Raw genomic sequence first — 15,337 nt, forward strand, 5'->3', positions numbered from 1 at the left:
GGAGCCAAGGGGACCGCCCCAGCTGTCTCGGACTCGGAGACCCAGGACAAGGAGGAACGCGGGGGCCCCGAGGATGCCGGCGGTGCACCACTGCAGCAGCAATTTGACCGAGTCCTGGAGGCAATAGCGACCACGCGCTCGGCCCTCCAGCAGGACATTGCCCAGGTAGCGACGAGCCTGGGTCTCCTTAGAGCGGACCACAACAAACTTTCGGACCGGGTCGAGGAAATGGAGGGCTCGGTGAAAACCTTGGAGCCGGCACAGCGGACTTTGGCCGCGGATATGAAGGATGCCTTCTCCCGGATTACGGTCCTGGAGCAGAGGGCGGAGGACGCGGAAGGCCGTAACAGGAGGAACAACATCCGCGTGGTGGGCTTGCCAGAAAAGATTGAGGATGGCGACATGGTGGCATATCTGGAGGCCTGGCTCCGAGACACGGTGGCCCCGGAGGGTCTATCCTCCTTCTACACCCTGGAGCGGGCCCATCGGGTCCCGGCGAGGCCGCCGCAGCAGGGACGTGCCCCACGACCGGTGGTGGTGCGATTATTGCACTTCAGGGACAGAGACTTCATCCTCAATGTCGCCAGACATAATGGGCCATTTAAAGTGGCAAACAGCCAGGTGAACATCTTCCCGGATTACACTTATGAAACTCAACGCAGACGGTTTTCCTTCCTGGCGGTCAAGCGCGAGCTCCGGAGCGAGGGTATCCAATACTCGCTCTTCTATCCTGCGAGGCTCCGCATAATTGTCGATGACAAAACTCAGTTCTTCGATACCCCAGAGGACGCTTGTCACTGGCTCGAACTATATAGAGCGGGGAAAGGTGGATCCGGCTCTTCGCCTCGACAGGTGGCGGAGCCGGAGCAGAGACGGAGATCCAGGAGGATTCGGGGTCGTCGTGGCCGCTCGGGGGGTCCCTCAACTGTAGAGACATCGACGGAGCGGAAGGGAGTACTAGAGGTGCTATCAGCGCTGTCTGGTTCACGGGACGCTGCCATTGCGGAGGAAGCGGTCCCTGAGGACGAGGGGGGTCCAACGGACACCGAGGAATCCGTGCCTGACAGTGACCATACGCCGGTGATCACACCGCAATCGGCGGAGGACCTTCTGGATGGACAGGGGTAACGGGGTGAGCTTCTTCACTTTGGGTGGGGGCCCAGCGAGGGGGTGGTGGGTGTCGATCAGAGATGCTGACTATCGGGGTAGGGAGGGTGGGGTGCCCTGGATTTGCCCCGAGGGGGTTTATTTGTGACACTGTTTTGGGCTTCGGTTAGTCCTGGTGGCCTGAGCGTCGAGGGCCCACTGCCTCCGCCCGGCCTGCACCTGGCCCTTAAGGCCTTCCTGCGGTGGCGACTGCAGGATTAGTAGGGTGTAGTTGTAGAATATGGTTTGGATGGGAACTAGCCGGTGCTATTTGGGTCCTGTTCTGGGGAGGGTGGATGGGGAGTTGATTCATATTTGGGCTGCTAAGTTATGGTTGGGGAAAATGGCCGCCATCAGTGCTGTGAGGATCGATGTCCTGTTATTGTTGGGACCCGGATGGGGAGACTTTGCGAGAACAATATGGGACAATGGCTGAGGTAGCTAATCTGAAATGTGTTACTTGGAACGTACGGGGGCTTCACACTATGTCCAGGCGCCACAAGGTCCACGCTTACTTAGTGCGTAGGGGAATACAAATGGCGCTGCTGCAGGAGACTCATCTGAACAAGGCGGAAGGGGCGGCCTTACAGCATAGGTGGAGGGGGCAGGTCTTTTGCACTTCATACTCTGCGTATGCCAGAGGGGCGCTGATCTGGGTTAGGGCTGGGGTTCCCTTCCAGGTCACGAACACAGTGATAGATCGAGAGGGGCGTTATGTGGCTATTTCGGGGACTTTGGGAGGGAGAGACCTAAACGTTTGCTGTGTGTATGCTCCTAATGTAGACCAGACTGCCTTCCTTTCCAGGTTATCGGGCTCGTTGGCCCATTGCCTCTCCGGACCCCTCCTGCTCGGTGGAGATTTCAACTCAGTAGTGGATGTAGATATGGACCGCTCGCATCCACCCCTCCCCGATTCTCCGGTTCGTCGCTTAGCCAGGGATCGTCGGGACTGGCAGACTCACTTGGGTCTAACGGATATTTGGAGGGCGCAACACCCCACAACCAGGGATTACTCCTACTTCTCGAGCCTCCATGAATTGCACGTTCGACTGGACGGATTTCTTGGCTCGCCCGAACTGGTTTCAGCAGCGGTCCGATCTGAATATTTGACCAGGACCATTTCTGACCATAACCCCCTCCTATTGGACCTTGGCTGGTTTCCCGGGGTGCCGGCGGTGCCCACCTGGAAATTACGGCCTGAGATCCTTGAGGACAGTGTCTTCAAGGCGGACCTAGGTGATACGATTTCAGAGTACTTTGCGTCCAACCGTGGCACCGCGAGCTCGAGAGCGCTAGAGTGGGACGCTTTTAAGGTGGTGGTGAGGGGATACTGCATTTCTAAACAGGTCGGCGTGAGGCGAAGTATCCTCGCCGACCTAGAGGCAGCGGATCGAAAACTCCGCGAGTTGGAGTTACGCCGCCCCGGGCGCCCCGAATTGCAGGCGCGCACGGCGGAGGCGAAGGAGGCGGTGGCGGCGGAGGTCAAACGGCTCCGCTGTTTTGACTATAAGGCCTATACGGTTCGGTCCATCGCAGAGGGGGATAGGTCGAGCGCGCTGTTGGCATGGCTGGCCAACCCTACGCGGCAGTCCTCACTGACGACGTCCATGCGCAGGGCAGACGGAACCCAGGTGTACACCCAGCCTGCGATTCGGAGCTGCTACCGGCAATATTACGAGCGCTTATACCGCAGTCGCTCGGTCCGAGACCCTGACCTGCTCGATAACTATTTACGGCCTTTAGAGATCCGAACAATGGAGCGGGACGTGGCGGAAGCCTTGGGGTCCGACATAGAATTGGGAGAGATCCGTAGCGCCATCAAAAAGATGGCGAGAAATAAGACCCCGGGCCTGGACGGTCTTCCTGTAGAGTTCTATGCGGCCTATGCCGATCTCCTAGCCCCTAGATTGTTGGTAGTATACAGGGAGGCGAAGAGGCTTGGGCGTCTCCCAGGCTCGATGTGTGAGGCATTGGTGGTCCCGCTCCTCAAACCTGGAAGGGATTCCTCCGATCCGGGGTCGTACCGTCCCTTATCGATGCTGACGGTGGATTATAAAATACTGAGCAGCATCCTGGCCTCGAGGCTGCTCGGCCACATGAGCTCCTTGGTACATGAGGACCAGGCTGGCTTTATCCCCAGGCGTAACACGACCATGAACATTCGCCGGTTGTTCCGCTTACTAGGGGAACCGCTTGTGGACGCCCCGTGCCCGGTTGTCCTCTCAGTGGATTTAGAGAAGGCTTTTGATAGCCTGGAATGGGACTACCTTTCTACTGTGTTGCGGAGGTTCGGCCTCGGGGAGGGCTTCATCAGGTGGACCAGGGTTCTGTACGCCTCGGCGTCGGCCAGGGTTCGGGCGGGACCGCTGATTTCCTCACAATATCCGGTGGAACGAGGCACGAGGCAGGGATGCTCGTTATCCCCACTGCTCTTTGCGCTGGCGGTGGAACCTCTTGCGCTGCATCTCCGGTCGGGAGCCTATTACACGGGCCTGTGGACTCCTTCGGGCCCGCATTACATCTCACTGTATGCAGACGACCTGTTGCTCTTCCTAGAAGACCCGCTAGATGCCCTACATGGGGCTGCGACGGCGCTCACGGAGTTTGGGGAGGTCTCGGGCCTCCGAGTGAATTGGACTAAGACCTGTCTTTTCCCGGTCCGCAGGGACACCCCTACCCCTACTTTGAGTAGGGAGATTAGATGGGAACCCGACTGCTTTAAGTATCTAGGGGTGTATGTCTATCATGAACCTTCTGGCCTCCTGGATGGGAACATTGCCCGGGGCATTCGAGCACTTCGAGGCAGTATGGGCTTTTGGGCCACACTACCGCTCTCGGTGGCTGGGAGGATTGCCTTGCTTAAAATGGTGGCGCTCCCCCGGTTGCTATATTATTTCCGGACACTACCGATCTGGATCCCACCGACCACGTTTCGACTTTTACGATCCATGATTGTCGGATTCCTTTGGGGTTCGGGCCGCCGGCGGGTGGCCCTCAAGACCCTACTGAGGCCGAAGGAGGAGGGTGGGCTTGCGGTGCCGGACTTCGAAAAGTATTATTTAGCGGCGCAGCTCCAGGCCTTCACCCAGGAGATCGCCCGGGAGTTCCGGGGCCCCGAAGAAAAGAGGGGAACGGGCATGGCCAGGCATGTTCTCTCCTTCATAGCGATGAGACAACGGTTGGCCTTGCAGGACTTGTCAATGGAGGAGCGGACTATCCGCCTGTGCTGGAACCGAGCTCACGCCCGGGGCCACCTGCGAACACCGTACGCGCCCGAAATACCGCTGGGGATGCTAACGGCTCTGCCCCATGGGGGTGATTGGTCGCGGCTGGTGACCTGGGAGGACGCCGGTTTACAGCTAATCGGGGATCTATACGAGGACGGGTCGCTCTTGCCCTTCCAGGAGCTCATCGAGCGCTTCGGGATTCCCCGCGGCGACTTTTTGCTGCACTCGGCCCTTGTTCGAGCGATCCAGGCGCACTGGAGACGCGGGCAGGAGGAACCTCCTTTATCCCCAGTATGCCAATACGTGATGATGTCTGCGGGCACGGTGAAGGTGGTCACTTGCCTTTACGGCAGACTGATAAATGAGGGGATGGCTCCCCTCACCACTTTGAGAAACCCCTGGGAGGAGGACATTGGCAGGGAGATCCCGGAGACGACCTGGGCCCAGCTAGTGCGGAGGGCCTGGAAGGGCACACGCCACGCCCGCTTTCAATTGGTCCACTATTACGTGCTCCATAGAGCCTATTTGACCCCGGTGAAAATCAGGCGATATTTTGGTACGACTTCGGCGGAATGCCCCAGGTGCCCGGCCCAGGAGGCGGACCTCCTCCATATGCTGTGGGCCTGCCCGGGATTGTCATCCTATTGGGAGGAAGTGGGGAAGACCCTGGAGGAGGCGACGGGGAGATCTTTATCGCTTGACGCGGCGGTGGGTCTCCTGCACTGGTTCCCTCATACCCCCAAAAATAAAATTTCTAGCAAGTTCATTGATCTGGGGCTGCTCCTTGCTAAACGGGAGGTGACCAGGAACTGGAAGGCACGAGCTGGTCCGACGGGAAGCCGGTGGCGCAGCGAATTTTTGAAGTGGGCGGCGGGGGAGAGTACGCTCAGATACCAGCTAGCTTGGAGGCAGCGTAATGAGAAGGCACAGGAGGCAGCGCTGGAATGGGAGATGTTAGTGCAGGCCCTTAGGGATTATGGCGCCCCAGCGACTCTGAGCTTGAGGAAGAGGCTCGCCCTGAGTCCCGATAGACGATTGCACTTTTCAGATCTATTGCTTTCCCCGTGGGTCCTTTTGGAGATCCTGTGGCGGTTGGTGCCGCGCGCTGATGGCGGGGGGGGGGGGGGAGGGTTTATCTGGGTTTGGGGTGTTTTAAGAGTGGGGTGTTATTTTGGGTTTATGGGTTTGTTTGGAAAAGCAGATGACGGACAGTGGGTTCTCCGGGCCAGCTTCGACATCCTCCTGAGCCCCCATTGAATTTCGCCGCCCGACCCTAGGGTTGTGGGCTGAATGGCTGTGTAAGTAACTTACGGTGGGGGAACGGAGGGTTGCATTTCATTGATCGGGCGTGATATATAATGTTGGCCGATTATGTAACGATTTACTGATTCCTGCAATAAAAATACTTTAAACAAAAAAAAATGATATGTTGCTGGTGACATGTGTAGTATGAATGAGAGGTGCTAGTATGCATGAAAGGTGTGATGGTGCATGAGGTATGAACAGGAGGTTTCCAGACAGAGTGCAGGTTTGATATTATTGAAATGTATTTGTTTCAAATAATTGCTTTTGGTTTATGTGTATATATATATTAATGATTGCATCTGTCTAGTGACATGTACACAGAATATTCGTGAAAGTAAAAATATCTTTGAATAAATTGATGTTTTTCTATTGAAAAAAATCATCAGAACTGTATGAGTTTTTGAATCACAAGGCTCAGTTGCGATTTGTTAGCGCATAGATAAAATCAATGAGTGACACCATTGTTGTACAAAAGAGTAGGGAGGTTGTTTTTTGGCGTATTGTATACTTTCCCCTATCCCTGCTTCTCTATTTTGATACCAGGTACCCACTTTTCTGTTTGAATCCTTTGTCTGTAGAGCCTGATTTGTTAGCAGGGCACCTTCTACCAGATTACAAAACAGGGTACGCTCCAGATTCATCAGTTCCTGTCTCATGCCAATGCTGTTGTAAATTCCTTTGTTTGTCTGAGTGCTGCTTTTTCACACCATACAACCAGCTCACATGCACTCTGGATAGAAGCTCATGAAGGTGCCCTTTCTTTGCAACCTTGTCTGCCTGTCATTCCTTCTTTCCTTTTTATTTCTTGCCTGTACCTTTCTTTCTTTCCTTCGTTTCTTCATTTGTTTTCCTTTCCTTATGAATTTCATTCTCTTTTTTTCTTTCTTCCTTTCTTTCCCAAAGAGAAAAGTCTGGCAGTCAATGCTAGACTGATTGGCTTTATTAAGTATGTGTTTGCCAAGACCTTTTGATTTTACTAAAATTAATTGTATAACATAGTTAAATTTCAGGCAGATGTCATCCGTTAGTCTGTGGGTGTGTCCATCCACTCCAGCATGCATAAAAAGCCATAGCGTCAGCCTACTTCGTCTACTGGCTGATTTCACTATAAATTACGGATTGTGCACTTTCAGAAAGAGCACATCAACACACAAAGTAGTTCTTTCTAGTGCCTTTTTTTGACACTTCTCTTTTTTCTCTTTCCATCTTTTTTCTTTCCTCCATTTTCCTTCTTTTCTTCTTCTTTCATAGTTAACTTTGGGAATTTTAGCCAGACTTTGTCCATTAGTCTGTGGGTCTGTCATTCACTGTTTTCTTCCATCCAATTTGGAATGCATCAAGGGGCAACTTGTCAGCCTACTTCAGCCATTGGCTAATTTCACTATAAGGTATGGCTTGCTGCCCTTCCACAAAGAGTGTACAAAATAGGGATGTATGGAATGCTTGAACTAATCACAGCCACTGGTGATCATTTGGGCCACATCCCAATCCATCGTTATTTGACCCTGCTCCAATAGGAACGGTCTAGCTCCATCTGCCAAGCCAGATCCTCTCTGAACCGGAACACAAGCAAACCAGGACTGGTTTTGCCTTAGTTATCAATCAATCAATCAATCAATCAATCAATCAATCAGGGTACTTTTAAAGCGTGCTACTTACCCGTGAGGGTCCCAAGGCACTGAGGGGTGGAGGGGGGTGGATGGGGGGGTGGGCGGGGGGGGGGGTGGACGCCACTACTGCTCGAAGAGCCAGGTCTTGAGGAGTCTTCTGAAGGCGAGTAGGTCTTGGGTCTGTTGTAGGTGGGTTGGGAGGGTGCTCCAGGTTTAGGCGGTGAGGTAAGAGAAGGATCTGCCGCCGGCGGTCGTACGTTGGATGCGGGGGACATCTGCGAGGGCGAGGTTGGCGGAGCGGAGCTGGCGGGTGGGGGTGTAGAAGCTGAGTCTGCTGTTCAGGTAGGCTGGTCCGGCATTGTGGAGTGCTTTGTGTGCGTGGGTGAGAAGCTTGAAGGTGATCCTCTTGTCGATGGGGAGCCAGTGCAGGTCTCTCAGGACGAGGGTGATGTGGCTGCGGCGGGGGGCATTGACGATCATTCGGGCGGAGGCGTTTTGGATGCGTTGTAGCCGCCGTTGGTGTTTGGCGGGGATTCCTGCGTAGAGTGCGTTGCCGTAGTCCAGTCTGCTGCTGACGAGGGCCTGTGTCACTGTTCTTCTTGTTTTGGTCGGGATCCATTTGTAGATCCGGCGGAGCATGCGTAGAGTGTTGTAGCAGGAGGAGGAGACAGCGTTGACTTGCTTGGACATGGAGAGGGAGGAGTCAAGGATGAATCCTAGGTTGCGTGCGTGGTCGGTTGGTATCGGTGCTGTCCCCAGGGCGGTCAGCCACAAGGAGTCGTCCCAGGCTGAGGGGGTGGTTCCGAGGATGAGGACATCCGTCTTGTCCGAGTTCAGTTTCAGACGGCTGCTCCTCATCCAGTCGGCGATGGCCTTCATGCCCTTGTGAATGTTGGTTTTGGCGGTGTGAGGGTCCTTGGTGAGGGAGAGGATGAGCTGGGTGTCGTCGGTGTAGGAGATGATGTTGAGGTTGTGGTGGCGGGCCACTTGTGCGAGGGGGGCCATGTAGATGTTGAACAGCGTCGGGCTGAGGGATGAGCCTTGGGGGACGCCGCAGATGATGTCAGTGGCTTCTGACCGGAAAGGTGGGAGGCGGACGCTCTGTGTTATGCCTGAGAGGAAGGACGTGGTCCAGTCAAGGGTCTTCTCTTGGATTCCGGCTTCTAGGAGGCGTGTCTGTAGGGTGCGGTGGCAGACCGTGTCGAATGCGGCTGACAGGTCCAGGAGGATGAGGGCTGATGTTTCGCCGTTGTCCAGTTGGCATCTGATGTCGTCTGTGGTGGCGATGAGGGCTGTCTCGGTGCTGTGGTTACGTCTGAATCCGGATTGGGACGGGTCCAGGATGTTGCTGTCTTCGAGGTGGCGGGTCAGTTGAATGTTGACGATTTTCTCGATGACCTTTGCCGGGAACGGGAGCAGAGAGATGGGTCGGAGGTTCTTGAGGTCCGTGGGGTCCGCCTTGGGCTTTTTGAGGAGGGCGTTGTTTTCAGCGTGCTTCCAGCTTTCCGGAAATGTCGCTTTTTCGAAGGAGATGTTGATGACCTTCCGTAGTCCCTGGGACCACTGCCCGCTCTTCAAAAGTGTTTTTGCAGACATTCACAAAGGGGAAGGGGTTCCAGACCCCTTCCCCTTTGTGAACGGATTACTACAATTTGAAATTGGTGGTAAAAGCTGAATGTTTTGTGACCGCATTTCAGTCGCAAAACATTCCCACATACCACTGTGATTAGGTATTAGGAAGGGATGCCATCAACATGCCCCTTCCTAATACCGAATCGCTAAACAAAAATTGCAACTTGGTAACAAGTTACCGAATTGCAATTTAGGCTTTCTAAAATTCCCAAAAATGCATTCTTTCTGTCAGAAATGCGAATTGGGCCGTTTGCGACAGGAAAATTGCTTCTTACATGTGGCCCTTAGTTCAAAAAGAATTTTGACAACACACTTACAGGATCATATTTAGAGTGAGGCATTCACTCTTCTTTGTGATGCCAAAGAAAAAGGGCCACTTTTAGAGGGTTCATGTACATTGGTCAAATGTTTGGTTATTGTTATCTGTGCCCATATCTTTTTCTGATTCTGTTGCCCTGATCTTTAACACTTTGTGAACAGGATCTGCTGGGGGGAGCATGTAGCCTTACGGCTAGAGCGGTCCAGCTCCAAGCTGGGAAACCGGGTTCGAGTCATGGCATCGACGCTCAACATCCTGTGATTCTGGGCAAAAATCACTTAATCCCCCCGTGCCCAACAAAAATGAAAGTGTCCATCTGTAACGAAACTGATGCTCGTGTGAAGCGCTCTGAAACCCGATGTCTCGGGTCTAGCTCGCGCGAGAACTCTGGAAATAATAAATACTGTGCCAGTCTGATGGGGTAACCAGTACAATTCACTAGGTCTATTTGAATTATGTGTTTTAGGTTTGGTGTCATCAAGGTGGTTTTCTCAAACATGTATAATATTTCCCTTCTGCTTTGTTATATGGTACCACATTTGTTGTAACTTTATATGTTGGTGTAATCCTTCGAAAATCAAAGAGATGAGCTGAGCAGCATTCTAGGTCAGTCCACTCACTTTCATGTACTGTACTTTATCCTATTTTGTGGTTTGATGGAAACATCGTGTTCACCTGTCACCTGTCTGACATTTAGCTGTCGCTTGACTGAATGTTCCAAAGTGCCATTTTTGCAGGCTTATGGTAAGAATATAGAGGTATGATAATGAACACAGTTGCCACAGCAGGGATGGGAAGGTGAAGGAAAAGATGGACTTCAGGGTAATGCTTTGAAACATACAGTGGGGACCTTTAACACCAGTGGGGACGATCTCCCCAATCATAAAGTTCCTTATAGTCAATGTATGTTCTTTCTTAGCTGACAGGGAGGTAATTCTGTTTTCTTGATGCACTGTCATCTTCATGCAAGGATGCACAGTCTCCAGCTTTCATCATCCCAAGCTCTCAACGGGCTTTTCATGATGCCTCAATCAGAGGTTGCTGGACCAGCTGTAGTTTATTGACTTTGTCCTCAGGTTCGTGTTTAAAGCTTTGACTTTTTATTTGCCCCAGCTTCACAGTCTGGGTTGCTGTTTTCTTTCATATGTGATTCCTTAGTGATAGACTGCAATCTGAGTCTCCATGACATCCCAAATTGCCATGATGTTGTCTGCCCCCATGGTAGATCATTTCCCATATATTCCATGTTCATGAAGCAATCCTAGAAGGTTTCTTATTTGGCCATTTCTTCCTTAGCAGCAAAATAGGAAGTAACTTGCACCACCCTGGCTCATCATTAACTCGTATTCAGCGTATTTACATTTCTATGTCCTATTTCATATGCTCGAATAGGTCTATGCTATTAGTATCACCTAGTTTACATTACATTTAGCAGTCAAATGGCTCCCAGTCAAGCTGCAGACCATGGGAGACGCAGCAGAGCAGGTTTTCTCAGGATAAACCCATCACTTCCAACCCTCTGAACACACACTGAGAGGAAATGATCAATGGCCGCACTGTGATAGGACATTTCCGATTTGCAGAATACATGTCTGAGGTGCAGTGTTTAATTTGTAAAATAAGAGGTGCCGGGGCTCTCATCATGAGGTAGTTTCGACCAGCCCATTTTCCCTGTTGGCACTGGCTAACATAGATCCAACAAACACTACAAGAGGGGAGGATATGTAGCGTAATGGCCAAAGCTGCCGACTTTGGAGCTGGGGAGCCAACTTCGAGCCTCAGCGTGGGCTCAACGTGCTGTGATTCTGGACGAATAACTTAATCTCCCTGTGCTCACCAAAAATGAATGGGTCCCTAACTAGTGCTCAAGTGCCGGTGCTGATGATTAAGTGCAGGTGCTGAGCACCGGAAAGCACCTGCTCAAATTAACCACTGGTGAGGTGGCAATTTCTTAGTTCTTAAAGTGTTACATTAGGCAGATGGTTGCATCACTGATTGAATGGAGGTCATTGAGGGCACCCTGTGAAAAATGTGGGGGAAATGTACTCCCACTGTGCACCAACTTTGCATCACAAAAGTGACCCGAACTTGAAGCAAAGAGAGGTGTTAAGATTTACTTTCCATCGCAACCAAGGTGGGTAAAGTACTTTGCATCAAGCGGACATTCCATGGGTAGGCACGACTTTACGCCAAAAACGTTGCCTTTTTGAGTTACGCATACAGCTTAAAAAAAGTTTTCTTTTCCCAAAACTATTCAAATTTTGCATTTGTGTTGCACTCTATAACACACATATATAGTGGGAAAAGTGTTGAACTACATCAAAGCAGAGTTTCTGTAGTGGAATGATACCCCACTTGTGTCACTTTTTAGTGCATATCCCCTGTACAGGGGTGTAACAGACACCTCTGCAGCTCCCCTGGTGCCTGGGGAGGGGGACAGTTTTCTATGCACAAAGCTGGGGGCTCAGCTTGGCAGCTTGAGTGTATGGTATTGCCAGAAGCCCCCTCAACATCCCTTGCAGGGAGGGCACCCAAGGTTTCCTTAAGTCACTGCCACTATAGTGTACAACATTTATCCGCATGGACGTAATCTATGCCAGGTTTTCAGGATAACCACTGACTAGGTTATTGATTCCATCTAGACTCATTATATGTGCATTTAGATACCCTAACATATTTATTTTACATGGCTATCCATATCTTTTGTATACTTCACCCTCTTGGACTTACATTGGGCACCCATCTGGTACAATAAGCACAGGGTCTCTGAGTTGATTTTGGGATGGAAAGGGGAAAGTCATTGAGGCTTCTTCCGCCTGTCGTTTGTTGTGTGAAATGGACTATAATCTTACAGTGACACTAAGCAACTTAGAGCACAACTTTGCAGATAACTATAGAGAAGCTTCAATAAGAACAAAGCATCTATTCATCTGCTCTTACTTTGGAACTTAGCAGCTCTCAGCATAACTTTACAGGAACAAAGCATCTCCAATACGTCATCTCCAACTAAGGCTTACAGGGGACCATTATTAATAACAAGTAAATTATTCTTGATGTGCGTGTTATCGTTTGTTACTACTCAGTCTTAACAATATTGCCATCCTTATTTTGGTCTTTTTGTGCTAGGCTTTAAATATCCCACTAGTAAGCAATTACAGTTCCTAGCTCAGTAAAGTATGCCACGGATTTATGGGACTTGCCTAAGAATGTTAGTGGTTCCCTCAAAAGAAATGGACATGGGCTCAGTGGTGCATCTACAATGCAGACAGAGCGCTAACTGAACCTGGCGAGGGAATGGCGCCTCTTAATACGGGGAGACTGCAAAGCGACAGCATTATAAATTAGCAGACACATAACACTGCCATCGCGCTGTGAGTCTCTGCAAGAACCGATGTAAACGACACTCTCTCAATCTGCAGTAGTCCAACCTCAATATGGGGCATATCAGCAACAACCGGCGATAATTATCGCTAAGCGCACTTAGCGCTAGGATAATTATCTCCGGCTAGCATGGATTTTTATCGCTGAGATAGCGTGCTATTAGCAACGCTTATCTCAAAAGCGATAAAAATCCTAGCGCTAACTGCCAAACGTGAGATTATCGCTGGAAACCCAGCGATATTCCCACAAAGTTTGGCGATAGCTTGCTGATAGGGCCTCACATACTTAGCCATGATATCCACCTTCCATAGGATATCATGGCTAAGTCAGTTTCAAAGCAGGCGTAAGGAAAGTAGCGACAACAGAGGTTATCGCTACTTTTCTTGTCGCTATGCTGCTTTGCGTGAGGCTTGATAATAGGAGAAATGTCGCTTAGCGACATTTCTCCCCTTATCCTGTGGAGCAACGCCCACTTTGCATTAGAGATGCAAAGATGGGCGTTAGGAATTCAGGCGCTAAGGCAAGGTTTCACGCGATAGCAGGACCTTCCTGATATAGCGATAATTTTATATCGCCGCCTTGTAGATATGCCCCTTTGTTTTTAGCAGGTTTCATATGTAGTGTATTCTGCTGGTAAGGCATGCTATCTCACTGACACTTTCCTCTTTCTCCATCCAGACTCTTCATGGGCGAATGACCTCGGCACAGAGTTTATCACCGGCTTCATGCAGAACACAAACTCCACAGAAGGAGCGAATAATCTAAAACTGATCATCACCGCCTTCTCAGGCCGAACGTCCGTCAACATCAGTATCAGCAGCACCTCAACACACTGGACTGTCTTTTTGGAAGAGGGAGAAACGCAGGCAGTGACCGTCCCTCAAAGCTCTGAAATGATTGGGAGCGCTCGCTTCCCATCCAGCGTCCTCATCAACAGCGACAAAGACATATCCGTGGTTTCTGTGAGCGAGAAACACCAGTCTGCAGGATCTGCTGCCCTTCTGCCAGTACCGAAACTTGGCACTCAGTACTATGTGGTGACGCCAACGCGGAGCTGTTCGTACAAACAATTCTCAGTAATAAACCATAAATTTCGCAACAAGGTGACCATCACTTTTACTCAGCACGTTACCTTCAATGAGGAGATGTATGTTGCTAAAAAGAAGCTTGAAGTCACACTGGAGCCTTACCAGGCACTGCAGCTGCAGAGTGACGAAGACTTGACAGGCACGAGGGTTGTTTCGGTGAAGCCCATTGCCGTGCTTAGTGGCCACACTTGTCTGCGGCAGGACAGCATGTGTGATCATGTCTATGAACAGCTTCTGCCTGTTTCACGATGGAAAAAATCTTTCATGGTACCCCCTCTGGTTGCCCAGTCCAGATCTGACAATGTATATATTCTGGCTGGCCATACAAACACAAAACTGCGCTACGTCTCTGGCCGCGTTAAGTACAACACACAATTGGAACGTGGGGAGGTTTTGGAGATAATAGTGAAACCCTTGACCCCAGTTTTCATCTTGGCTAGTGAGCCCATCCAGGTACTGTACTATCACAGTGGTGAGATCAGTCAGTCTCAGCAACGTGGTGCTTTTTTCATCAGTCTTTTGGGCACCTCTGAATTCTGCAAACTCTATCACGTCTTTGGTCTTTCAGACTTTGATAACTCAGCAGTCATCGTGGCTAATGCCTCATCCTCAGGAGGAGTCACCTTAGATGATCAACCCCTCTCTAATACCCAGTGGAGAAAGATCCCAGGAACAGAATTCTCATGGGCATTGGTCAACTTTGACACAGCACGTAGCTCACACACACTAATGCATCCTGACGCAGCTTTTGGAGTCCTAAACACCGGCTCTGTCAATCAGCGTGCATTTGGGTCTTATGCGATGTGCACTGAAGGTATGTGTGAGCAGTAGCTAAAAAGGAAAGTTGCATACACAGAATCATCTTTTCCTGTTTATTTTGTGTTTGTTGTGTGTGTGTAACTCTAGAATCAACTCATGCCAGGTGGTGGCTTGCAGAAGACATTCCCATGAAAGACCCTACCGGACCTCGCCAAACAGCCTACGTCAGTAAAACACAACCCCCATGTGAAACTCCAAGGGCACATATTTATTGGTACAAGATATGCAGTCGGTAAACAAGAGAGGGTTCCGGAGCCACTTCATCTGCCCTAGCTTGGGAGCAAGGGAGGAGTGAATATTATCTGAATCGACTACATATGTCAATACAGTCAGTCTCATAGATGTAAAATCTGGAGCAAACATGAATGCACTGTTTAACAGAGAGAGAGCCTTCCTTTATCACTAGTCACTGATCACACACACGTCAATAAATTTGCAAGTGCATGTGTTACTTGGGTCCCTCTAGGTCACGTGTTACTAACAGAAGAAGAGATTCCCAAGGTCGTCCTTTTTTACCATGTCAAAGGTGTATGCAGTAGAAGACATAAAAGAGCCACTTTTTAGACCAGGGATATAGGAAATCAGTTAACGCGTCAAGCTTAGCAAGGGAAACCCTGGGAGAGCCTGCACTGAGTGCTCTATAAGCAGCATATAATATTCTAAATGATAATCGGGCTAGTAGGTGCTTGAACGTGTAGATGCTCAGAAGTTTAAAAAAATGTGGATTTTGAGCTTCTTGCTAAATGATAGTCCTGTATTGCTCTTTTCGACATCAAATAGGAAGAGGTAAAACGATGCAACCAATATCCT

The 15,337-nt window shown here is 50.5% G+C and overlaps 1 protein-coding gene across 1 annotated transcript in view; it reads left to right on the top strand.

Annotated features, from left to right (window-relative positions):
* Positions 1–228: 228 nt before the first annotated feature.
* LOC146809140 (IgGFc-binding protein-like) overlaps positions 229–15,337 on the top strand; it is a 129,372-nt gene continuing 114,263 nt past the window's right edge. Inside the window, exons 1-2 of the mRNA XM_085614830.1 lie at positions 229–343; positions 13,299–14,522. Coding sequence (XP_085470956.1) covers positions 229–343; positions 13,299–14,522 — 1,339 coding nt within the window. The remainder of the gene's footprint in view (positions 344–13,298; positions 14,523–15,337) is intronic.

The sequence above is a fragment of the Triturus cristatus genome, chromosome 7 (genome assembly GCF_964204655.1).
Source record: "Triturus cristatus chromosome 7, aTriCri1.1, whole genome shotgun sequence".
Classification (NCBI taxonomy): Eukaryota; Metazoa; Chordata; class Amphibia; order Caudata; family Salamandridae; genus Triturus; species Triturus cristatus.